The 25279-nt window shown below is 48.6% G+C and overlaps 6 protein-coding genes and 3 non-coding genes across 9 annotated transcripts; 4 read left to right on the forward strand and 5 right to left on the reverse strand.

Moving 5' to 3' along the window:
* Positions 1-1025: 1025 nt before the first annotated feature.
* ColSpa_11912 (cysteine dioxygenase) lies at positions 1026-1786 on the reverse strand (the record flags this gene model as incomplete). The annotated part of the gene is made up of 3 exons (XM_049278124.1): positions 1026-1147; positions 1200-1449; positions 1514-1786. 3 exons carry the CDS (start codon positions 1784-1786, stop codon positions 1026-1028), a joined length of 645 nt encoding a protein of 214 aa, XP_049134081.1.
* A 1455-nt stretch (positions 1787-3241) lies between these two features.
* Positions 3242-4503, forward strand: ColSpa_11913 (sulfite oxidase; the record flags this gene model as incomplete). Its single annotated transcript, XM_049278125.1, has 4 exons — positions 3242-3467; positions 3521-3650; positions 3704-4298; positions 4417-4503. 4 exons carry the CDS (start codon positions 3242-3244, stop codon positions 4501-4503), a joined length of 1038 nt encoding a protein of 345 aa, XP_049134082.1.
* A 6002-nt stretch (positions 4504-10505) lies between these two features.
* On the forward strand, positions 10506-10620 carry ColSpa_rRNA_053. The gene has a single exon (XR_007414284.1). It is a non-coding gene; the product is annotated as a 5S ribosomal RNA (ribosomal RNA).
* A 4408-nt stretch (positions 10621-15028) lies between these two features.
* ColSpa_rRNA_054 lies at positions 15029-15144 on the reverse strand. Its single transcript, XR_007414285.1, has one exon. It is a non-coding gene; the product is annotated as a 5S ribosomal RNA (ribosomal RNA).
* A 1861-nt stretch (positions 15145-17005) lies between these two features.
* Positions 17006-17626, reverse strand: ColSpa_11914 (uncharacterized protein; the record flags this gene model as incomplete). Its single annotated transcript, XM_049278126.1, has 1 exon — positions 17006-17626. One exon carries the CDS (start codon positions 17624-17626, stop codon positions 17006-17008), a length of 621 nt encoding a protein of 206 aa, XP_049134083.1.
* Positions 17627-18668: 1042 nt separating this feature from the next.
* ColSpa_11915 (uncharacterized protein) lies at positions 18669-18998 on the reverse strand (the record flags this gene model as incomplete). Its single annotated transcript, XM_049278127.1, has 1 exon — positions 18669-18998. One exon carries the CDS (start codon positions 18996-18998, stop codon positions 18669-18671), a length of 330 nt encoding a protein of 109 aa, XP_049134084.1.
* Positions 18999-21473: 2475 nt separating this feature from the next.
* On the forward strand, positions 21474-21665 carry ColSpa_11916 (uncharacterized protein; the record flags this gene model as incomplete). Its single annotated transcript, XM_049278128.1, has 1 exon — positions 21474-21665. The coding sequence occupies one exon, from the start codon at positions 21474-21476 to the stop codon at positions 21663-21665; it is 192 nt and encodes a 63-aa protein (XP_049134085.1).
* Positions 21666-22186: 521 nt separating this feature from the next.
* On the reverse strand, positions 22187-23076 carry ColSpa_11917 (uncharacterized protein; the record flags this gene model as incomplete). Its single annotated transcript, XM_049278129.1, has 2 exons — positions 22187-22798; positions 22882-23076. The coding sequence occupies 2 exons, from the start codon at positions 23074-23076 to the stop codon at positions 22187-22189; spliced, it is 807 nt and encodes a 268-aa protein (XP_049134086.1).
* An 815-nt stretch (positions 23077-23891) lies between these two features.
* On the forward strand, positions 23892-24007 carry ColSpa_rRNA_055. The gene has a single exon (XR_007414286.1). It is a non-coding gene; the product is annotated as a 5S ribosomal RNA (ribosomal RNA).
* Positions 24008-25279: the final 1272 nt, after the last annotated feature.

The following is a 25279-nucleotide window of genomic DNA, read 5'->3' on the forward strand; positions in this document are numbered from 1 at the left end:
AGGCGTTAAGGTAATCACTTAGGGTAATCGGTCACTCCAGGTGCACTCGTGACGATACTAGGACCTTGGTGTTTGGTGTGGTTTGTGTGTCAACTGCCCACTTGCTAGCTTCCTTTATCCCACGCAGTTTCAGTAGGACCTAAGAGATTAATAAAAAAAACAGCTAAAATAAGCTTAGTAAAACTAGATCCTAAAAGTACTTATATAATAAGGCCTATTACTAACTAATAACTATATATAGTTAACTAGAGATAATAATAAAAAGTAAAAGTATTTAAAAGAAAATATACTTTAATAAAAATAAATAGATAATAATTCTAAATACCTTATAAAAGAATAAGTATAGCCTTTTAAAGTAAAAACTAATAAATAAAAGGTAAGTTATAAATAAGAATACTATTATAAATAGGCCTATTATAAATAACCTTCTTAGTTGTATTATATATTAAGGTATAGCTTTATTTAGCGTTACTGAACCGTGGAGGCTGTGCATAGCAGGGACTACGGGGGGGATCGGCGCTAGCGAGGGCCGTTAGGTGGGGGCCGGCGGGACCGGGCTGCCGAACCGTGGAGGCTGCGCACAGCAGGGACTGCAGGGGGATTCGGCCTGGTTAGCCTGTACAGCCCAGACGTTCATTTGGATCTGGTGCTGCCAGATATATCTCTTTTGTATGTAAATTGCTTCACTTAAGTAGCCTTCATCTAGACGTATATACGTCTATATAAAGGCTAGGGGGGTGTGTCGCACTAGGGTATCCCTGTGCGTGTAGGACTAGGTGCTCTAGACGGGTATATATAGGCCCATTAGTTGCCCTATTCCCCTTTTCTATTAGATGGACCGTTTTGACCCTGTATATCTGACCCCTATACGCGACAATTTTAATACACAAAAAACCTCTCTGTTACTCCTTTAGTTCCCTCTTAGCTTAGTCTCAATTATCGGCTAAGATGTTTGCAGGCTTGGACTATTGCTCAAGTTAACATGTATACACCTATAACCAAGCCGGACGTCTTGGCACAACTGTCTACTCCTTTGGCAATTGGCGGCCATACACTGAGTAGTAACAGTCATCTACATGGCTGCTCTTGCCAGTCTTCTTGTCAAAAATGTTACACCCCCTCTTGGCTACGTTGGGAGGAGTGTAGACTATGTCATAGGTTAGCTGAGTTGTTGCAGAGCAGGTTAATGGAAAACCTACGGTGAAGGGAGACAGCGAAGTCCCTGCCTCTGTTGCACATTCGATGGACACCAAGTTCGTCTGCCATATACGCTACTGCATTCTCTTTATATATTTTTTCAGATGTTGCTTTCATCAGTTGCTCTTTGTCACCCTCTGGGAAGGCGTATTGGATCTCAGTCAGGTTGCCCTTGAGTATCTTCATTAGGCAATGGGCGTTGCCGTGGTCGTGGATTGGACTGCCTTTGCCTGGCGTCCAGACAAGTACAAGCTGTGCGTGCTGTGTTAGCCTCAATATCCCCCGCAAAGTCGTGAATAGTGTCAAATCTGCTAACCAGGTTGCTTTTGCCGTTACCCTCGTCAACAAGATTGCGGGTGTATTCCATGCATTCGTCTGCAAACGCGAACTTCACCCATTCGATCTCCTGTGTGTTATACTCCTCCATCAGCTTCATTAGCTCCATGACGTTGACATCTGCTGAGTCTAGCCCTGATGATGGGCCAAGGACCTTCTTTAATCCTAACACAAGTTGGTCGAACCGGTTGCCGTTGTCCCCAAGGCTGCGCTTGAAGGGCGGGATGATCTTGGTCGGGAACAAGATGGCCATTGCTATGGATGCGATTATCCTGTGCTACTGCTCTAAAGGGCTGGTTTCTTGTTTTAGTTATGTAGGAACTCGATTATCTTGCCTCGGTAATAAACTTAACTTCGCCCGATCATCAGGCCTGGCTAGCATCACCTGATAAAAACTAGCGGACCTCCGGAACGTTTGATTACTACCGGTTCCGAATTATGTCAGTGTGTTATAGTGTCCGACATATCTTTGGTTCAAGGGACAGGGACCATCTGCCCATGTTACTAGAGCTGTGGGTGCCTAGCTCGGGGACTATATTGATGGTAGGCGCATGGGTCTTGAAACAAACGGTTCGCGTTGGTCGTCATAGTCACTGGATAGTTCGAATGGCCCCGACAACACCGCTGATAGGCAGCGTATAGCCCCGATCATTATCAAGCGCGACAAAAAGTGTGTGACGAGACGGGTGTCATTGAAGTTTGAAGGTTTAACATCCGTTTTAGCTGACATCGTTGTTCCGCCTTTTTGAGGCAATACTGCGCGAATATTGTACTAATCGAAAAAAACCAACGCGGTTGCCGTTTTTTCCGTTTCCTCGGTTGGACCCGATCTTGCCACTCAGTTAGTGCTTACCGGTAGCTGCGCATGTCTGCATTCAATTAAGCTCATACGAGTAGGGCACATCGCTGTCGAAGCCAAAATAACCGTGCATGAGGACAAAAGTTGGGACGTTTCAGGACCAAAGTTAGGATGAGGTATGACGGGCGTGTCAGCGACGTCAATCTGTCAGAGGAGAAGTATCAGGGTAGACCTCGGATCGGGGAGTTTTATTGAGGACTTCAACTACAAAAAGAGATGCGAATAAGAGAGCAGCTCCTATGAAGTCCGATGCCTCCTCGCAGGTATTAAGAAGAGGCTACAGCCAGAACTAAAACGTGGTTTTGAGCATCATTCTATTGTGCAGCCTGCCTTGTAGTTTTACCACTTATGTTATTCGTTCTGTCCTATATCATTCTGGAACCTACCTTAACGATATTTGCTTGACTCCTACGTCAGACTCTGCCCAAAACCATCGATTTTAGAGAAACCGTTATCGTCGCACAACAAATCTGACATCATTCAATATATTCTTGCTCTTAGACGCCCAGTTCCTCCCATACCAAATTTGTCACTTGCTGGGGCTTACAGTCTGTATCACAAACATTGAGATCCAAACTCTTAGAGACGGTACTCTTGGCAGCGACTGTTCTACACTCTTCAGATGGCTATCGTCAGTGACATAGCGACTCGTCATTCACTACCACAACATTTTGGAACAAGTCAAGCCCTCTCTGAGGATTCGACACTAGATGGAGAAGCACGCGATGCGCCTCGCAAAGAAGACATCGGTTGGAGGAAAATTGTCAGGAACTTTACGCCATCGTGAGTCGTACACCCTAATCTGTCCATTTCACCACTCAACATTCCTGTAGGTGGTTCGCAGTGATTATGGGCACGGGCATAGTCTCAGTCCTTCTCCACAGCCTTCCTTACAATACAACATGGATCTCACATGGATTCGCTATTGCCTTTTTTATCCTCAACGTTAGCCTATTTACCGTTTTTACTGCGATCACGGCTTTACGCTATGCAATGTACCCTGAGATGTGGAAGGCCATGATTGTACATCCTGCTGAGTCTATGTTTCTTGGCTGTTTTCCAATGGGATTTGCAAGTCAGTATTAATTGCTATAATTACTCAAAGCTGTTTGCTAAGAAGAGAAATAGCAATCATTAATATGATGATTTTTGTCTGTGCACCTGCCTGGGGTCAGTGGGTGGTTTACTGGGCTTGGGGTTTCTGGTGGTTAGATGCTGCTCTGTCCTTGACTTCATGCATGATAGTGCCAATGGTCATGTAAGTCATTCCTATCACTAAAGCACTAAGTGTTCTTCTAACATGTGGTAAAGGATTTTTCAACACCGTCAAGAGCTGCAGGCAATTACAGCTGGATACCTCCTCCCAATTGTCCCAGTAGTAGTTGCATCTTCGACCGGCGGCATCGTTGCAGAGGCTCTTGTAAACCCGGACCACGCCTTTGTCACGTTAATCGCGTCCTATATTCTCTGGGGTATCGGTATTTGCCTATCAGGTACTGTCCTTGCGCTGTACTTCCACCGCCTCATCATCCACGGCCTCCCAGCAAAGGCGAGCATCATCTCTGTTTTTATTCCTATTGGGCCCCTGGGACAAGGCGGTTTTGGTATACAGCAGCTGGGCAGAGCATCTCTCACAATACTCCCCCATACATCGTTTAATGTGAGGACTCCGGGCGCCACACACGGTGAGGAATTCCTCTACTTCACTGGACTTTTTCTAGCGCTCGTCATGTGGGGCTTTGGTCTGGTATGGCTGACCTTTGCGCTCATCAGTGTTGCCATGACGAAGAAGTTTCCCTTCAACATGACATGGTGGGGGCTCACATTCCCGCTTGGCGTGTTGGCGACTTGCACAGGCTTGCTGGCCCAGGACTTAGACAGTGTGTTCTTCAGAGTCATGACCATGGTTCGTGTCTCTCCTTGTTCGCTGCTTGTAAGGATTGCCTTGCTAACCAGCCTGCCAGATCTTTTCACTTTCAGTATGCTCTCTTTGGGTACTGGTTGCTGCCAAAACGGTACACCAGGCTATTTCTGGAAAAGTCTTTGTCTCCCCGTCCGTGAAGGACCTGGACAAAGAGAAAGAGCTGATGGAGCTACATGGGAGGGTTTAGGGTCCAAGATACCTAAAATCCGATATACGTCACCTCAACATGTTACCAGACCTGGAAATTGGATATCCAAATCTTGCATAAAGATCTTTCCGTCGCTGTTCTTTCTGTAATTTAAGGCCATGGCGCCGAGGGTTCCAGCCCTGCAACACTCCCAAGGGGTATGTAGTTTAGAGAGCCGTAAGCTGGAACTATATACTCTACAGCACATTGCTCTTCCTCACGTCCTCCAAATCTTGCCTGATGGCTACTATGCGTTATATCTGTCTCTGGTTCCCACTGGTCCCCAGTGTCATTGCTTTCTATGTAGTCTCTCGGGAGGGTACCATGACTGTCTAGAATTGCTGTCGTTACTCGACTCCGAGCAGAGTGGGCAGCTCTACCGGAAGAAGTGTTTCACGCCTAGGAAAGCCTCGAAGCTTCTTGAGTCGGTGGTTAGTCCCTTGAAGTACCACTCATGACATACCGTGGGTTCTATGGGGTCGAGCGCACCAAAAGTAAATACCGTAGGCCACTACCGCCTCTTTGCTAAGGTCGCTTGGCAATAGACTAGATGATCTAGTTCCTTTACCTCCTCATAGGAGCAAGCAAGCAGGACTTCGGTGTGGTCGAAGCGTTGATGATAATGTTAAGGATTACAGTGCTCCCATGGTTAAGCATTAGTTAGATAAGAGCGGTTTGGCAGCAGAAACCAGAAAGTCAAGGCTAACAGCGAGATTCCGAGCTTCCGCTACGAATTCGTCGCCTCCCGCGACAATTTTTGCTCCTGGCAAAAGTCTCTGGGCTCCCATTGAACACCAAACATGGAAGCTTTGCGAGGCATGGAAAAATAGTTGTGTGGCCAAGGCTCACAGTAAGACATCATCGAGCAGTTCCTCGCACAGGCTTTGCTGGTGGGCATAGGCGCCGCAGGTCTCACCAGTGAGATGTGGGTGATGAGGCGTGTGGGCAGAGTCGATGACTAGATGGAGAAGGAGCTTTTCTTCGAAATTAATGGTGAAGGTGAGGGTTAGATTGAGAATGAGAGTATGAGTGAGTGAGAAAATGTGCATTCAGATGAACGGTGTGGCTGGTGAGTGTCTGGACTCACTCACTCTCCACAATTCCAAGTCTCCTTCTTTTCCCCACCACAAGACCGTTCTGTATATTGTACATCTATGGGTCGTTCGTCCTCCCGCGACGGGTCCACGTTATGCTCTGAGTTTCCCATTTTGTCACAATCACTGCGCTCGCTCTTTTTCTCTCTCCTTTTCTTCATTCTTCGTCTTTCCTTACGCCCGATATCGCGGGTAAAGCTCATGTCGGCTGCGTTTCTGAATTGATGCCCCAGCCCTGTATGAGCCCAAGTGTGGACGCGGTTTACAAGTACGTTATCATCATCCAGTATCACCATCCATCAGTAAGTGAGGGTGTGTGAGAGAAAGCCAGGTAGAAAGATAGTGAGTAATATGGTGGCTGCTATTGCCTTACAGTCAAATCTAATACCCAAAAACAGGATCTCCACGTCTTCGGACCGAAAAATTTCTTGCAAGCCCTTTACTCAAACTCGCTGTGCCTCCGTCGAGTCGAATCCTTTGGATCTCCAAAATCACCAATCGTCGACCCTTTAGGCTAGCCAAACCAGCACATCCGAAGGATATGATTTCTATCACCGCTGTTTCCCAGAACCGGTACATCGCCCGGCGGTGCGTATTACAAGGCATCAACCTGTCACATGACCCCTGTCATGAGCGCTGCCGACTCGGAACTCGGGACTAAGCCTATTCTTGGCTGCCCCTCCTTCAGTTCTGTAACGTACCATCATCGCCGTATATGAAACCTTTGAACCCGAAGGTTTAAGGTAGCAGCGAAGGGTTGTGCGCATGGTTTCGTTTGATTAATGGACATGGTATCGACAAGCCCTTATGATCGATCAAGGTTGCCCACCTCTCTGGAATAGGTGCACCTGGTCTCCAATCTACATGTAGCGAAGGCTCTCCACAGCCATGACCGGCAAACGATGCATCTAGTAGCGCCACATCTGTGTCAGCTCCCATGAGTACGCAAAACAGCTCCAGCGAAGCTCCTCTGAGTGTCGTTGCGTCTCTGCCTACATCATCGACCCACGGCTTCTTTGCGACATCCGTTTAGGTCGCCAGCAACCTGTGCTGCTCTGCCCTGCTCGTGCGGCGTGATGGTCCATTGGGCGCTTAGCCCGCATTTGTGGCTCTCTCCCGGCGGCCGCGGGCATCCATCAGTGGCCCCTGCACCTCTTTCGCTTAGCCAGGTGTTCCCCACATCCCCGTAACCCGCTCGGTTCCTCACCTCGTTGTACGCACGCTTTTCCCTTGCATGCCGATCGACATGGCTCTCTGACTTGACATCCCACGTTGCATCGCGGACCCTCCTTGCGATCTTCACCCTCCGCCCTTTGAACGGCCTCATCGCATCCAGATTGAAGGCCTGCTGGTGTCCATAGAAGAGCTTCTCCCGGGTACACGGTGGAAAATTCCCCTGGTCGACCCTAATGAGCATTTCCAATCGGCTGGTGCCGGGCTCGCAGCGTTGACGTACAGGCATCTACGGGAGACAACCTGAGGAGGGTACCAATGCCTCCGGCAACATGTCTCTCCGGGATGAGTACTTGGGTTTTATCAAGCTCGAAAGTTAATGGGATGAGGTGCTCCTTCTACGGACGAGAGCCTTGACAACGACTAACCATTGGCCATGTTCTCATTCTCGACAGACGCATCAACTATTAAGGCATTACTTCCGACCACCTGGTTCCCGCTGATGATATCAACCCTAAAGTGCTGCAAAGCAATATCTCTGAGATTGATGACGACGACGGAGCAAGGGTTTGCCGTTCCGCGTAGACCCAAAGGACTACACAGAAAAGAAGGTCCTCGCGGTGCCAAGGTGCTGTCAGAAGCGGAAAGGCACACAAGACTGCAGGAGGGTGAACTATCATGTGTTGGAAAGGAAACAGTAGAAGTTGGAGAGCCAAAATTCCCAGAGATAGTATGGATGTTTATTGTCTATAATGGGAAAGGATAACGATTATGGCGAGTTCTTGTGTCTATAGTCTTCCGAAGAGACAGCAGTCTACGTTGAAACGAGTCTGCTGCAGCATTGGCCGATGCGGTCTTTGTCTGCCGCTTTCTTGTTCCCTTTTGTGGTCTAGATGCATGATTGCGGCAGTTCTCCTAAGGTTATGGAGATGTGAGATATGAGTATGAATGTGAAGGGCCTTAACTCTGGCTGTATAGTTCCTTCTACTATAATTATGAATGGTACAGTGTCATAAGAGACGCAAATGAAAGCCGACATCTGGGTGGCCGCTGGATATCGGCCAGATGGACTCTGGCGATGATTTTCTTATGGGCCTGCCCACGTGGTGCGGAATTTTGTATGCTGTATTGCATACGAGATGCACGTGCTGGATTTAAGAAGAACAGCGCAATTTCGGGCCAGTATATGCGATGCCTATAGTTGTGATAGATGAAAACAATAGTGCGGTACCACAAGACTGGGCCTGCTGGTATTGTAGGTCTATCTTCCTGTATTAAATGAAGAAGCTGGATGAGGAAACTAGATGTGGGGATGACATCGTTTGTCTCTGGCTCTCTAATCTAGCCTTACCAAGAGGGAACATCTAGGCTAGCTTAGGTAAGTTAGTGGAGAGAGGCATTTTACACGAAAGGAATACCGGCTCTTGTTTTCTGCAGCTAGCATAGATGAGCTACTAGTAGTGTGAAACAACCCCCTGCCGTGGATGCTATTTGAAGGTATAGCTTATTGCAATGGTTCTTCGTGATATGGTCACTTTCATATGATGAAACTCGTGCCATTTTTCTTACAATCGTCTTTCGGGATTATCTCTTCATAATATCAAACATCATACCACTTGTTAGAAGCCCCTTGTCTTCTAGTAACAATAGTAGACAGGATCGCTTAGGATCCTATGCAGCTGTCCTCACGTAGCGCTTCTTCGTCTAACCCTATTGTCTCTGCCATAATCTGGCGTAGGTGTGACAGAGAGAGGGCAAAGCCAGATAGTAAGAATCGTGACGAGTAGCTTTCTCCAGGGGGCACAGTTACTAGGAATTCCGTCACCTTACCCTGATAGCTAGACCAGGAGCTAAGCATAAGACGTCGACAAGCTCCACAAGCTCACACCCACGAGACCTCTATTGCCCGCAGGGCAACCTTGATCGCCACGCTATCTTGAGAAGCGTCTTCGTCTTTCGATTCAGATACCACGTCGTAGCCAGCCGCACCGATTAGGACAGTCAGAAAGTCTTTTGTTTGCGACAAGCATATACCAACGTTGTCGCTCTCAACAGAGCTTTCGCACAACCAGTTTCCTCCATCACCACCTGCGGACAAGAGGCCTTTCAGGCCAGGAAATTGCTTGATTACTTCAAAGAGACCATCTTTGCACTTGACCTGAACGCATGGCAAATGCGGAATCCACCGAACAAGATTGTGGCCTCTAATCCAATGCTCCAAGCGACAAGCCGCGCGAAGAAACACGGGTCTCGGAAGCCAGTCCCGCTCTCCCGCTCATCTTATGAACAATAAGGTTGAGGAAGACGGCAGTGCTTCAGGTAGTGTCAGCAATCCAAGCAAAGAGGACGGCGATCCCCCCGGCAGTACCGGTAATCCAAACAACAAGGACGATGCTAATTCGAGCGATCGGCAATCAATAGAAGTCAACGTCTCTCTCGTCCCCCCCTCCCTCCGACCGCCCTGTCCATCTTAGAGCTTCAGAGATGGAACACACCGAGGATATTGACGGTACGACATGGTTACGAAGTGCTGAGATTCTCCATTGCATAGAAAAGAGCGCACAGTCAAGCGAGGAACCCTTCTGGCTGGTGATCGACTCTCTAATTAGTGCGAGCAAGGCCCGGCTCAGCCAATCTAGATTCAAGGCACTTTTGGATTCGGGTGCCAGCCGTCTTCCTCTGCTCGTGAGGGGCATTCAATGGAATGGGTGTTGGCCATCCTGCGCCTCCGGGGGCGAGACAATATCGAGGTCAATCTTTACGAATTCCTGACGAGTAATAACGTGCAAGCCAAGGCCACAGAGCAACATCTTTATGATTTCTGCGGCTAGTAACTAGCAGTTTACTCACGTCTCCTCCCGATGCCAATGTTTTCGTAAAAGAGCGGATCAATAGTCTTGTGTCTGGTACTGCTTCTTGAACCAAAGACCGTGGGTGACCTCACATTCACTGCCCAAGGCATGTCTTCACTTTGAACTGACTTGTGCGCAGCTCCATCGGCCCCGGCGTCTCATCAAGGTGATCGGGTCGTTGCCGCCCAGCACGCATCTGGTTTTGGCGGGCAGTACACGATCGGTGGAGGGAGCCTCTCACAGAAAAACGTGAAGAATCTCTGCAATCTTCATGGCGCCTGGAGTATCGTAGGTGATATCCTCATACCATCGTCATTTTGGTATGGAGGCCGCTGATGCAATCCGTCTTTACATTCGAATAATTCCAGCCCACTCACCTCACAAGAGCAAAGTCAGAACAACGCAGACACAACACTCCTGGGTCAATGAGGCGAAGTCAAGCTCAAGACAACATGAAATTAGACGGTGGTTGAGGCGACAGCTTATACTCAATGCATGAGACCCTTGGCATCAAGCCCCAGACTGTATACGCACTGCGTATGGGAGGATGGTCAATCTCAACCTGTCGATTTGTCGAGACCTGCAGTACCTCTTGGTTTGCTTTTGTAGCCCACGCGCTCAGCCACCAACAGTGTTTAGCAAGAGACAGTTTAAGCATTAGTACCGGCACCCCTCAGTACTTAAGCGCTAGAAAATCAAACATACGGTCAAAATCACCGTCCAAGACCTTTCTGTGTCGGGCTTACCATGGTCCTCTTCGACCATTTCGAGGACCAATACCCACCATTTCAGGTGGGTGATGCATACACCATAAGGCTGCACTCCATCTAGAAGAGACAGGTGATGATCCTATATAATTATTCGATTAGCCCATTTCAATCACATACGACCATACCCACTGGAGAACTCGGGATCCCGTCCGCTCTCCCATAGATAAGCCAGTGAGGGCCGGATTAGTAGTTGGGTCGGTGACGACCAGCGAATACCTGGTGTTGTATGTGCTTTTGGCTCGTGTCCTTTTTGCTCGGGTAGGCGACGATTTTCTGCCGTCGTACACCGCAACTAGATCGAACCCTAAAAGACGACGGTCTTATCATCATTTTCGTTGTTATCCACGTTCTGACGCCTTCGGAAGACATTGTGTGAGATCCGGGAGGTAATCAAGGAAATGTTATTCGGATTCAGAAGTGGTGATGGGGGTTGAACTCAGTCATAAACTATACATGGACGAAGTTGAACACACTGGACCATGTCCTATCAGATGGTTCCATCCACCCCGCCAGACCATCGTCATGAGGACGGAGTACACCACAGGCTCCGGTGATGGCAAAAATCAAAGGCCATGAAAGACATGAGAGCAAGTTGGTTTGGTAAACGAGGTTCAGTGACGTTCCAGAATAGAAACCATACTTTCATTATCTAGGCTGAGTCCCGCCCTTTCACCCCCTCAACTGTGTTCTTCAGGGACGCCATCATTGACCCTTCCAGAGTGCAGTGAACTTGTCTAGAACCATGAGCCACCATGACATCCTCTTGGCCACCAGCACCTCAAACAACCTATCAGCCCTGTTCTCTAACTCGGCTGCATGCGCAGCCCGCCGTAATTCATGAGCTTTGATATATCCTCCAAGACTCGTCTGCACAAGTCTGTGGTCCCCATCCGTGACCACCTGCTTCTTATCGTTCAGTAGCCGGCGGCTGATGATAAATAGGTCCCGGATTTCGACAAGGACACCACATTCGTCGCAGGCGGGGAACATACGCTTCTCTATACCTATAAACTAACCTTTTTATTAGCCTTATTACTAACTATTGCCTTATATAGACTTAGTTCTTTAATAAATCTTTTTACTAGAATAACACTTATTTATTTATTGCTTAGGTATTTAGATTAGCTTAAGAAGAATAGGATAAGCAGTTTATTAACCTAGTTAGTTACATAAAGGTAGGTATTTTAATTATAGTATAAGAGGTTAAAGTAAATTAGTTTTCTTTATAAGAAATAATATAATAAGAAAATAAAGATATAGCTTTAATAGCTATATCTTTCACCTAGAGAAAAAACATCTCTCTATAAAAAATAACATAGTATATTTTTATAAAATATTACCTTTATTTATAATATAATAAAAATATTAGATTAAATATTAAATTAAAGAATCTCTTAGTTAAACTAGCCTTTTTATTTACTAGATCTAAACTTAATTAAGTATATTTAGTAAACAATAAACAATAACCTAATAAGGCTATACCTATAAGCATTTAACTTAAGGAGAAATAAGTTAGATATTAGAAAGGGGCAAGGTTTTACGTTTTTATTTTTCTTTTTATTGTTTACAGACACACTTACAGGCCTAATCAGACATAACTAAGCAGGACCCTTCTAAGTATAAAAGGGAACTCTAGTTATATACTATTATAAAAGGGAGGTATTAGTATCTTATTATTAAGCAGACAAATAAGCTTAATATCTTTAAATAAGTACTTAAATAAACATAAATAAATTTATTACTTTAATATTAAAATAAAACATATAATAAGTGACTATTGCTTTATTTCCTAAGGCCTAACTAGACCTCTAAGGTCTAAAAGGGTATCCTCCTCCTCCAGAGATCACAACACATATATGCGTACCACTTAGCAATAAGGGCAAATCTGAACAGACTGCAAGACGTGAAGGATACACCTTTTCTAGTTTGCTCATGGCCCTGATCAGGCTAAGGAGGACCTAGAAAAGGTAGTATCTCACGGTCTAGGCGTTGGGGTAGTCACCTGGGGTAATCGGTCACTCCAGGTGCACTCGTGACGATACTGGGACCTCGGTGTTTGGTGTGGTTTGTGTGTCAACTACCCACTTGCTGGCTTCCTTTATCCCACGCAGTTTCAATATTAGGAAATTCAAGGAGCAATTAACTGTGGCATAGGAAGCTATTTCTCAGGAGAAGATTTGGGCCTTAATTGAGTCACTGCTGCGGCGCCTTGAAGCAGTAATTTGGGCATAAGGTTAGTATACACGTTATTAAACAGAGAACTCAGGGCTTTATTTTAACTATAGTCATGCTATACAAATCTAGAATCTGATGGTTTTCTGGGCGATAGAAGTGGTGCAGCGAAAATGCAGGTGGCTGGGAAATATGCGGTGTCTTCAGACTAATGGGCCCCCACTGTAGATAACATGCAGACTGGCAACAATTGCCCGCAGGTTAATAGGTCTCGACCACGTGTATGTTGCGACAGAGAGAGAAATTGGCCTCCGTGATTCGGACAGGTCCGATCCTCTGTCATTTGCGCGTGGTAGCAAACCGCATATACCATCCAAATAAAAAGTGTATACGGCCAGGAAGATATCGACTTAATCCAACATCCTAGCATGCGCAGAGACACCTGTCGATATGCCCCTCTGCTTACCCCACCATCTCGGTGCTTAGCCACCTGGCATTCTTCCAACAGGGACAGACGCTCTTGAACTTTCTTATTCTAGGGGGCACGCGCAGGTGAGCTGAAAATGCTTGTACACGATGTGTTTACAGAAGACCGGTTTAAAAGCTCTGACTAGGCGCCTAGTTACTACAGATGTGGGCCTGAAAAAACTCCTGTACAAGTAGGTACGAAATTTTATCAGAAGATACAAGGGTCAGTCTCAATTTCATTTCTTTTCCAGAGGCATGTAGTTTCAATACTAAGTACTGATAGTGTTGGCGAGGTGACTCTGAACTTCACCCTGGCCAGAACTTTGAACCGGTCGTCTTTACAACCTACGAGAGAGATCGGCGCAGAGTATCTCACTGGCTCAAGGACATGAAAATATGTAGATGTACGTTGGCGTGTTTCAGGGAGGAGTCTCCTAGATTTGTGTGACTAGGTTGATTGGCTCAGGGCCTCTGTTTCGATCACCCGTCCGTCTTATCTTCTCGAGGGGGTTCATATATGTTTTTTGTCTGCGTCAACATACTGTTGTCATCCTGCTGGTCCAACGACAAGTGATCCGGAATGTCTGTCCCACAAAATGAAAGAAGGGGTTGTGTAGCCAGAATACCTCGAGCTCTCATGGAATGCTCTTTTAGTTGTTCGTTTTGGTTCTCGTCCGATGAACTGCTTCATGGTGACATTTTGGGGGTTGTCGTGTCTCCCTCCCGCTTTTCTATAGGCCAGGCCAGTTTAAAAAAAAGTGGAGTTGGTAATTGTTGAGGCAAGGGCAATTAGAGGCAACAGGAAAATGGCAAGGCACAGCCCGGTCAGCCACAACGAGGGGCATATTCCACTTCACCTTGCCGCTGGCCACAAAGTCAGAGTTCCCATCTCTATTCCCGCAACCAATAAGTATCGTCACCACTTTTGATGTGACCGTTGCTATGACTCGCACGAGTATCGGCACCTGTGAGACCAACAGTAACGGATTTGGAGGGCAGATGCACACTTTTGCGTCTGGCGTAATCAGGGGCAAAGCCAAAGTTAAGCCCTTTGCTTAATGTGGCTTCTAGTTAGACCTCGCCCCAGCCACAGTCAGCATGCTGCAGCGAGCGTGGTACATTATTGGCTTTGGCTCTAGAGACCATGGGTGTGTCTTCACAATAAGGTATCGAAACAATGTAAAGCCGTTTCAGATGATGCCACACTTAATGTGTGTCTATAGTCACAGTTGCCTTGACCAGCACGATGATATTAAGATCATAAAGATTTTTATATTTGGGAGTGTGACGCTCATGCTGGCAGATTCCTTTAACTTTTCTTGAATAATCCAAGATCAGCCCTACGCTCTTGTATTATCCAAGGCCGGTGGTTCGGTTTCATTCATTCGTAAGCTAAGACCTCTACATGTGGGTCTGCTTTATCAAACTACGAATGGACGAAAGAAAACCAAGAACACCAAAGAATCCTGGTGGGTAACAAATGGATATCCTACGTCGAAACACGGCCAAGCTGTCTCTCCTCTCTGCATAAGCGCAGCAGATGGCGCGAGAAATAAGTCGCATCCAAAGGCGATGAATAGACAACGGGCTGAACACTGGGCAATTTCTTTAAATGGAGACAATCCATCTCTCAAATCCATGCCGTACACCACTCTGGACGCCGCTAGTGCAAATCAAACACCAGACATTCCGCCCGAAGTTTGCACGGCCCACTGCGATTCTATTACCCTGAAAAGACAGTTTCTAAGGATGAGACGCTATGCCAGCGTGCCTGACTGGACGCCACAGTTCAAAATACCCTTTGTAGAGTCCTCGTCTCTAGGGGAGGCGGCGGCAACGCGCCGGGGTGCTGGAGCCATATCGAGGCCCAGAGATGTAGATGGACATGGTCAAAAAACCTCTCCTTTCATTTCCTTCCACCCGTCTGAGAACACCGAAGCTCCCAAGGAGGCAGTTTCATGGACATCCGTTGAGCTGGCAAAACAATGACACACAACATACAACACCAGGTATTCGCTGGTCGTCACCGACCCAACTACTAATCCGGCCCTCACTGGCTTATCTATGGGAGAGCGGACGGGATCCCGAGTTCTCCAGTGGGTATGGTCGTATGTGCTGAAACCTGGATCTGACAGAGACTATAAATTGAGCAGAAGTGGCTAAAGATGCTACCGGGGTTCCGGTTTTAGTTGTTAGGACATAACTAAGATCAAATTGTCATATCCCGGATCATGTCTCACTTTTAACTCTCCTCCTACTGTTGTCCCCGCTCCCGCATCAGAGGAAGTCATGGGTGCTTCCTGTGAAGACATACATCTGCTGTCTGGCTATCACCCTCGTCTGGCGGCACACGTACTAAGTACCTCGCACCATATCTTCTCGGCCATTGTCTTCCCTCTCAACAAACGATTTCCTGCATCTCACGGGTCCGGACCTGGAACTTAAAGAAGAGAGCTTCTGATGGCATGTCATTGAAAATGAAAGTTTCAAGCTTAACCAGGCTCCATTACAGATGCTAACGTAAATAAAAACAAAAAACTCTGGCCGGCAGTAATTTATACCTCTAATCTCACAGCAAAGAAAATTATTACTAAAGCGGTATAAAAAACTCGCCTAGTCTTTAATACGTTACCACCGAGCTCGAGGTCGTAACTCCCCCGGATGCGGAAGACAGTCGGGACCGCTAGGGGTACAGGCAGAGTAAGCTCCCTTCGACTTGACCCTGATCTGTTTCTATCTCCATGGGAACCCATTACAGAGGCTTACAGTGCTCTACCTAAGCAACGAGGGCATTCCAAACCACGGTGAGCTGTCCTTCCAACCCCAAGCACCCAGCACGATGGGCCAACCCAGGTCTTTGAAAACGGGATAAAAGTTGTGAGCTTTGAAACCCAGTTTGAGGGCCTCCTCGTACTAGTGTATCGTCTGCTTGAAAGGAATGAGTTCATCAGTCTGGGGTGAAGACACTAAGTAAAAATGTCAGTAGCTAGAAGGAGACTGAGATACTGCTCCATGGTAGGAGGTAAGGATCTTCCCATCTGCAGCCCGGGCATCAGACGTATCTGCGTATGTACTCGAAACGATCGACTTAACCTCCCGAATTGTTTTCTTGAACAAAGACGGGAAGTTCTAAGAGTTGAGGATCTTTCTAAGATGCAGAAGGATTTTTCTCAACGAACAGCGTTAAGTTTCCTTTATTGACTGCTAACCCAACCACCAACACCCTAGTACAATGTCGGTCCCCAATGGCAATGCTCTTAACGACTACAACAAACAGATGAAGAGAACTTAGACCAGATCGAGATCGAGATTCAGAACCAGAACCAGAACTAGAATGACGAAGAGGAAGGAGTTCAACGAGTCAATCCTCTTTGGTGACATTCAATTCCCTCTTTTGACAAGACAAGGCAAAAGGCTATCAGTCGGCTTCGACTGATACACCCCACTAAGCCTTCCTCATGCAGTCACAAGGAACCCCTCAGTTACGCCGCTCTTCGCTTCGACACTGGAACTACCCCAGGATTCGGGTCCCTCCATGGGGAATGACTCACCGACACGACCACTCCCACTAATCCCCAATAAGGAGTCGATCAAAAACATGACGCCTGGCTCCAAGGCTTTGCCTAACGCTGCACCGCAACTTGGGAAGGGATTATAATCTAGCATCTTATCGCAACTGGTAAATTTTTTGCTGTGTGCTTGGTGAACGGCTAGCTACCTATTTCTATTCCATTTCTACTCGAGACCTATCACAATCCCGATGACTCGTTTTACTAGAGTTCATATGCCCCACATAAACTCTGAAAGGCTGGATTTCGCGTCAATCTCACTGAGTGCCTTGATGACATCACAAGTAAGACACGTTCGCGCCAAGTGACGCTTCCCCTGTCTCCCGCAAAAGTGTTGGTCGACAAGGTCCATCATCACCTCCGCTGCGCAACGGCCAAGCACTAAATTGTGCTTCAGTAGGTTGCTATGGTACTGTGTACATGCCCATTTCGTCAACTCGCTCGTCGCGTCGTCTACCAAGCTTGCCAAGGGTTTCAAGGAACTTGCTGCATAGCATAAAAACCGCAAAAAAGTTGAATCGAGCAATGGGACGTGGGCCATCAGGCTCCAGAAGCACTCTGGCTTTGGACTTCTCCATGTGCTCGGAAGGGCTGGCTTTGGCTGTGGCTTCCTCGATCTTGCGGTATGTTTTATGCTCCGAACCTGACTTGTATGGAATACCATGAACTGCACCCTGGAACCAAGGGTCTCTGTCGTGATTAGTGAAGTGTTGGTCAAAGAGCAAGCAGTCAACCTCCATATCTTCTGGTAGCTGTGTAAATCCGACGGTCGGGCTGGATGTGCCTCTTTTATCGTGTGAAGTAGAGCCCTTATTGATCTTGCTGCGGTAGACGATACGGCGATATGTGGAGCAAAAGTTTCGATTGGGCAAGCTTCCACGAAAAACGGAGTCAAGAAACAGCTGACAGAGCTCATCAAAGATTGAAATCTTTGGCGTGTCAACGCCCGAGTGACGCATGGCGTTGTAGAGGTGAATGGTTGCTGAAATGCTGGCCCAGTCCGAGTTGACTCGGTAGCCGGACATGAACGGCTGTGTGAGCATTTCCAACATGTGGCTGCCCGCTATCCAGGGCGAGCGAGGTGTGGTAAATGTCGAACCTTTTCTCGCTGAGATACCCTCCAAGCCCCTGGTGGAACGATTGCAACGTGGTGTACCAGTGTCTGGCTATTTTGCAGTCTCGTACCATTGGTTTCATTACCCCCATGACAGGGAAGATGCTAGCCTGGATTTCGACGGCAAGGCGGAGCGCTTGTAGTCGACATTGACTGCGAACCAGCTCCGCGTCCGAAACTGGGAAAGCGTCCTCTGCCAGGAAAAACAAGTCAAGAGCTGACACAAGTCTTGCCGAGGCTAAAGGCACACTTTGAGAGAGAAAGTCTCTTGCAACGAAGAAAAAAGGCTCGCATATCGGCGTGAAACACCCACACTTCAGCGGCTTCATATCCTCCATTGTAAATGTGGACTTCTGGTTTAGCTACGTCCAAGGCTTTCGTGAACAAGTTGCGGACGAAGTCGGGTTGGGCAAACATGTTGATGCACACGTCGGCAAATCTTGGTGGCATACCCTGTGCAATGTTGTAGAAAGCGAAGTTGGCGAGCCATGCCGCGAACCAAAGCGGAATGATACCTTGAGCAGCATCTTGCCAATACTTTTTCAGGAGATAGTGCACTGTGTTGAGTTCCTAAGTCCTGATCAGCTGTTTCTCTCGACATTGACGAAAGTTGGTGGAAAGACTAACTGTGAGGAAGTGGGCTGCGTCAAACACTTCACGAAGCCAATCATCCTCGAGCCTGAAACTTGATGATACGGATGCGTTTGTAGGCCCATTTGCATCCAATGGCGAGAAATCCGGAGAGTTATGTTGCTTGTGATTGGTGCATGTGGGAGCGGCGTGGGTCTCTGTGCCGTCGTCGATGACCGGCAGGTATGTAAAAAGGTTAGGCACTCCGAGTCTGTCACAATATCGTCCGTCGTTTGAGCAGAATTCCCGCTCCTCCTTCAGCGGTTCCAAGATGGAAAGGGTCTCCTCAAGTCTATCTCTGTCAGTCGGCGTAAATCCTTTCGCTAGGCATGTGTCGATGAAACGGACCGGAGAACAAAAGGTTCATGACCATGATCAGCAGCACCGAGCTTCTGGTAGATGCTGAAGACGTTTTTGCGCTTCGTAATGGCATCCCTTAGAATGCCAATGACGGAACTCGGGACAGTCGATTTGGCCTGCTGGAGAACCTTGGCTGCCTTGAGAATGTCGCTGGTGGATTCGAATTTGCGGCCTCCAGCGGCTTGCGGTTCCTCAAGGTGGTACTGACACCAGAGCCATGTCAAGAGAGAGTTGGTTGACGCCTTGTAAGATTGGTACAACTTCGAGAGGGAGTCTGTGTCGATGGGAGTCATGTCGAAGGGCGCTGATGGTGAGGCTCCAGCCTGGGCGAAAGGAGGTGAAGAGGCAGGGAAGTAGAAGAAATAGAGAAAGGAGAGTAATATGCCACCAAACCTTCTGAAGACTGGCTGAAGCAATAGTGAAGTCTTGTTCAGCAAGTTCCGTTGTCTATCGGATTATTTCTCATAAACCGCCTTGAACAGGAAACTAAAACCAAGTGAAGGTGGCTTGACCTCACCTTGCTTGTCTCTGTCATTTCTGCCTGCATAGTCAGGCTCAAACTCGGCTCAAGGAAATACCACATTGCCCTTTGCCCCCTAGAAATAGTGTCAGGTTGCCCTAAAAAGAGCAAGATTTCAGATACAAGGTACTAAAGGTGTATCTCGTTTTGCATACAAGCTTTTGGCCACTCCACATCCCACTTCTTTGTATCAAGTCTCCCCATTACACCATAGTTCCAAAGACAATATTTGGATACATTGTGTCACATCATGACATGACTCAAGTCATTGGGCGCTTATTGACATTGATAACAGTCCTCATTAGTCACTAGTAGGTCTTATGTTGAAGGGGATCTTGACCTGGAAGAGAATCTTCAAGAGCTGTTGTCATCTGTCAATTCCAGCCACGTTCAAAGTTCCGATACCATATATCCCACTGTAATACACATCAACCACATTGGCGCAGATGCCTTCACTGAGCCCAGCGGCATTGTTAAGATGGAGATGGCCAGGACGGCGGAGAAGCGTAATTAGTATCACTGGGGCCGGAGGCCTGTTGTAGCTCCTTTAAACCGTGAAATGCGTCCGTTTCGCCGACCAAATGCCCCGGGGTGCCTTGACCCCGATTCAAATCGTCGCAGACCAAATGAGACAATGCCATACAGGACGAAAGTGGTGTAAAGTATAGAGCACAGCGTGCTCTGCCAATGCCACTAGGAGTGAGACAGGCTGTCGCCCTCCTCCATTACAGGCGCAGGACCCACGGATGTGACCAACTCTGACGCAAACGAAAGCACGAGTGCGAATGGAGAGTTGTGCCAGTACACGGCGGCGGCACAAACCGCTTCGAGACTGGAATGCCCGAAGCGCATCGCTGCGGGTGCCGAGGTTGCAGGTCCCGAAGGCCCTCGGGATCCATTTGCACTGCGGTGGGATTTGTTTGTGCTGCGATATTTGCGACATTTGCGACATTTGCTGATGGCCGCGCGTCGGGGTCTGCGGGCATGACCAGACGAGGGGGCAGCTGGTTTTGCCGCCGAAGGCTGCCAATGATGACGACACAGGGAGACGTTTGACACTCGGTGGACTGGGCGGGGGACGCTGAAGGAGAGCTATGATCGAGATGGGAGCTTCCCTCATGTTGGTCCGTCATTCTGGCTGCCACCACTTGCGTGGTGGAGTGGTGGTGTGGAGTGGCGTTGACTGAAGATGGGGGAGAATGTGATGAGCCGGCACGAGTGACGGAAGCAGATATACCGCGAGGCAGATTGCGTCCGTTGTCCGAGTCGACTTCCACGGCTGCTGCATAGCAGGCACTAGTAGCAGATTCTTTCTGAGCATTGCCCATGTGGCCGAGGCCGGTTTCCTGGATTTTGAGGTAGCCTAGAGCTAGGAACATGAGGTGCATGTTGAATGTGAAGGTCTGGGCGTTTGCATGATACCGGCCGTGAGAGCTGTAGGCAGACATCATCAGGTGTGAAATAGTCGGAGACAAAAGGGATAAGCACAGTCAGTGCAGACATCTGAAAGTTAATGTGAAGTCAAGTACAGTAAGGGGGCAGAAAAGGCAGTCGTGTCCCGGCACTCAAGGTAGGCAGGTAGGTACGGCATCCAGGTGTGGAAGATGCGCGCAGGAGGATGCAAATGACTTCACCCAGCACATAACTGCGATTCTGACTACCTCGCCTTAAGACAGGTACCTATGACGGAGACTGATATTGTTTACCTTTTGTTCTGCATTGGGTTACTTTACCAATCTCCCTCCTCTTGACATACATACCCTACGTTCTACACCCTGCAACTCACAACACCGAGCATGCAAACCATACAACCAAGTGTGAGGCAATATGGCTTCCCACGAAGGGCAGTCCTCCAGTCCTCCAGCTTCCCCTACTACTCAGGCCTCTCCTCCTACCATGCCAGAGACCATTCTGATGGAGCTCATGAATCGATTTCCTGCCAAGGAAGCCGGCGCTGCCACGGTGCGTGCCTGGGTGGCACAGCTCATCCAACGCCGCGACCTTTGCCTTCCGACTAATTTCCAGTTGGCCTGGACCGGGCTTCGAGCTCCACCACGAGAACCTGTCCCACAACCACGTCAAGGACGTTTTCAAGCTCTACGACTATGACGATCTCACCTCCTCATATCTTGCGCACGATCTCCTGGTCTGTCGGAAAGTAACACCCTGCCGCTGGTGCATTCCCTACCTACTCACCAGAGAAGGATCTCATGGCCACTGACCTCTTGTACCTGCCAGGGCAACGACGATGCCCGAGAAGATGCTTTGCAGAACGGGGCCCATGGCCCCCCGCCCCCGCGTATGCAGCACCGCAAGATACGGCCCCGCCAACAAAGGAGTTTCTCGGGACCAGGTTCTCCTTGCTTTCGCGGCTGCGTTCATCATCTTCACCATCTTGGCACTGTGGAAGGGCCGGGCATCATCAGGCGACGTCTTCTGAAGGCGATAACCCCGCCCGCTCGTTGGATCAAATTATGAAAGAGAGAGCATATGGAAATCTCGGATATTGTTCATCGGCTAGGAAAGGATAGCTGACAGTGGTTGATAAGCGTGTAAGAAGGACTGGATGGGCGTGTTCTACATCTCAAGAGACAGGCGGCAGGCAGCCTTGCGCGCTCTGGCCGCTCTAGAAGTGACTACCTAGCTAACGCAATTTCAGGCGGCTACTGTGAAGCTATGCTTCCGTTGACTTCAAACCTGCAACTCATCAGAGGGCCATCATCGCCCGGAGTGGTTTCATTGAGCTACCCCAAGTCTTTAACGACACCTGACCAAGAGCATACAGACGGCTCCCAAGTTGAACAAGTCAAACAAGGGTTCTTCGTAAGGCCATTACACCCGGCAAATCTAGAAGTGCTGAACATGGCCCGCAACGGGAGCGTGGACGAGATTGGCTATACTGAGTCGCGGATGGTAGGCACTAATGTTGGTCTATTCCTTGGACACATCTCGCACCCATCTTTATCCTCCCAAAGCCATGCCGAGGTAGGTTATAGCCTCTCGTAACTCCTTGATGGCGAGGCTGCGCGGATCAGTACCAGCCATCGTGCCCGTGACCCTTGCATTAGCCAAGTCAGTAGCAACTGTCATGTTGTTGGCTCCATGATGTAATTGTTGCGAATTGGGTTCTACTGGCGCACAACCGTCGTGGAAGGGGATGCGCACGTTGACGGTTGAATCGATGGCGGCCTTGCCAGTCAATGGACCACACGTGCCGCAAAGAATGGCGAAGCACTTGCAGAGTTTGGGCGATGCCTGCATGACGAACCGCCAAACATGCTTCTCCTTCCTTTCCTTGGCAATCATGGCCATCATGGCCTTGTGGTCTCTGGTATAGCCTTGGCCCTGCGCCCGTAGGTCCGCTATCCGTACGACGTCCAGACGTCCGAAGCACCAGCGCAGCTCGTTCGCCGCCCATTGAATGCCCCCTAGGATATGTCCCCGCTTGGGGTTGTCGCGGGAAAGATCGGACAGGGCCGTCAAGTCGTCGCAGAGGGCGTGGAGGGTTGGCCTGAGCTTCGCTAGAACCTCGTAAATCGCATCGACTCCGTCGCTATGTTCGCCTAAGATCACCTGCGTGCGTGGCTACCACGTCAGACTGGGAGACTTGGTGGGGATGGGGTTAGGAGGCGATTGGAAACGTGCTCGCTACTGACCCATGCCTTGCCCTCAACCTCCATCTTGTAGTATGAATCGGCCCATCCTCTTGCCGATGGAACCTTTCGCGTGCGCGTCGCAGCTTCGGTGTTGATCTCGTTGGCTCTAGGATCGTCGAATGAGAACGGTATAGCATCGCAATGGTAGAGCCGCGAGCGCTTGGCGGTGCCTTGTGCTACGTAACATGAATTCATCGCATCGGGAGGGGTTGCTGCGCAAAGACGAAGAGCGAGACGGGAGGTACACGCCAGAGGGCAAGCAGTTCCGGTATTCTAATTGCGGCGTCTTCACGTTGAAGTTGCCACTTTGCCATACATAATGCCCTCAAGTTAGCCATAAGCTGCGCCGTTGGCCGTTGGTTGGTTGGTTGGTTGGTTGGTTCGACGGGAAGTTGTTTGCTTCCTATTTTGCAGCTTTTCCGAGCCTAACGGTACGAGGGCAAACATGGCGAATGAAGAACAGCCGCGGTTCGGCCTCTAGTTCCGGTAACGACCGCGCGAACCTGAGATGGGTGCATCGCGGCGTGAGAATTGATGCATCGTGTGGAAGCGTGCTAGGGGGAGATGAAGCGTCGTTAAATAAGGTCGCCAATAGAGGCGGGATTGGCGCTAGGTAAGAATCGCTAGCAGTGGTCCCGCCACGGGCTTACACAGCCACGTGACGCCGCTGACTGCGCAACCGCGCCAAGCTGGGGCGAAAAAGTACCGCGTGCATTCCCCTGGATGTTAGTCAGAGAGGCCCTCATCTGCAACCTTTTCCCGGCTCTTCATCTCTGCGGCGCAAGTTCCAACTCCACCTCGCCCCTAACACCACGGATATTACTAAGAGCCTACTTGAGCTCCTTAGATTCATTTGCAATGGGACTCAACGTAAGCATCAGACTTGTCTACACACCAAAGCCTCAGATAATGTGCCGCATATCTGCCGCCCGATTTCTATGGGGGAAAGAGAAAGAATCAAAACCCGTCGACTGTCCATTATATCCAAAATAATTGTCTGGAATTGGCACATACGACCATACCCACTGGAGAACTCGGGATCCCGTCCGCTCTCCCATAGATAAGCCAGTGAGGGCCGGATTAGTAGTTGGGTCGGTGACGACCAGCGAATACCTGGTGTTGTATGTTTTTTGCTGCCTTCAGATTCTGTCTTTTTGTGTTCTTTGGGACAAGCACACCCAACCGCCAGGAAATCGCGAAGCGAGTGTCGTTCGGAAAAAATTGGTTGTTCCAAGATAGCGAGTTAGAGAACTCTTGACGACGCGCCACGCGACCGAGGGCGTCGATCTAGAGGCCAAGATGGTTGACTAGTGCATCTGCATCAGCGACTGGAAAATCGAGCTCGCCGCTCGCAATGCCGTCAGGGCTCAGCCGGTGCAACGGGCCGCCGTCGCATTGTATATGATGTCCTCATACCGTCGTCGCTTTGCTGTAAGGGCCGCTGATGCAATCCGTCCTTGTACTCGAGAATTTCTAGCTCACTTATTTCATGAGAGCAAAATCGGAATCAACGCAGACATAACACTCCTGAGTCAATGAGATGTGAAGTCAAGCTCAAGACAATAGGAAATTAGATGGTGGTTAAGACAACAGCGTAAACTTGATACAAAAGCTCAATAAGTCGCCTAACATCGCAGTTGAGTATGACAGAAGACAGCCAATCTTCGCATGTTTAGTAAAGAGCAGACAGTTTAGTCAGAATGGCTGCCCGAGATGACAAACAGAACCGAAATCTGGATCAGTGAGGATTTTGGCTAGAGGACGGTTGATGTTGTTGGACTAATTATGTGTCCCTGAAGCCAGGCTCACTTCAGTCGGCGCGGGGTCAGGTTCTGCAAAGTTCTTTCTCACAGAACAAGTCACCATATGACATACCTGCAGCTGTGCGGGACTTCTTGAACTTGTTTATCAAATTCATCTGCGACGATAGCCATATCCCTCAATCTAGACGTAACTATCTATCCCTAACATGCACCTAAGATGACTTGATAGAATTACAGGATAGTTGAAACTGCTACAGATGAATCCTGCGCATCTGATTACCCTAGTGAAGCTGAAAGCTGTATGGTAGTGGCATCTGGGCCCAGTCGATAGTTAATCGAAATAGTTGGGTGTTTTGCGCAGCCTTGTTTTGGGGTGATTGCAAATTGATTACGTTGTATTATACTAGTACTGGTGGTATGTATTACTGATTGATTGATTTTTATTCAAGTTCGACCGCTGATATTCCGCAGCTTTGCCCGGAAAGCGGAGTGGAGCCAATAGGCAAAGCGTCAACGTTGAATCGCAAAGCCCTACTTCGTCCAGCTGTCCATGAATTTTCAACTTTGCTATATATTTATTCTATGGTTAACACCCTCAATGGTCTTATATTGTAATTACTGGTGGAACTCTTGTT

This window comes from Colletotrichum spaethianum, assembly GCF_022836535.1.
Source record: "Colletotrichum spaethianum MAFF 239500 DNA, contig53, whole genome shotgun sequence".
NCBI classification, from domain to species: domain Eukaryota; kingdom Fungi; phylum Ascomycota; class Sordariomycetes; order Glomerellales; family Glomerellaceae; genus Colletotrichum; species Colletotrichum spaethianum.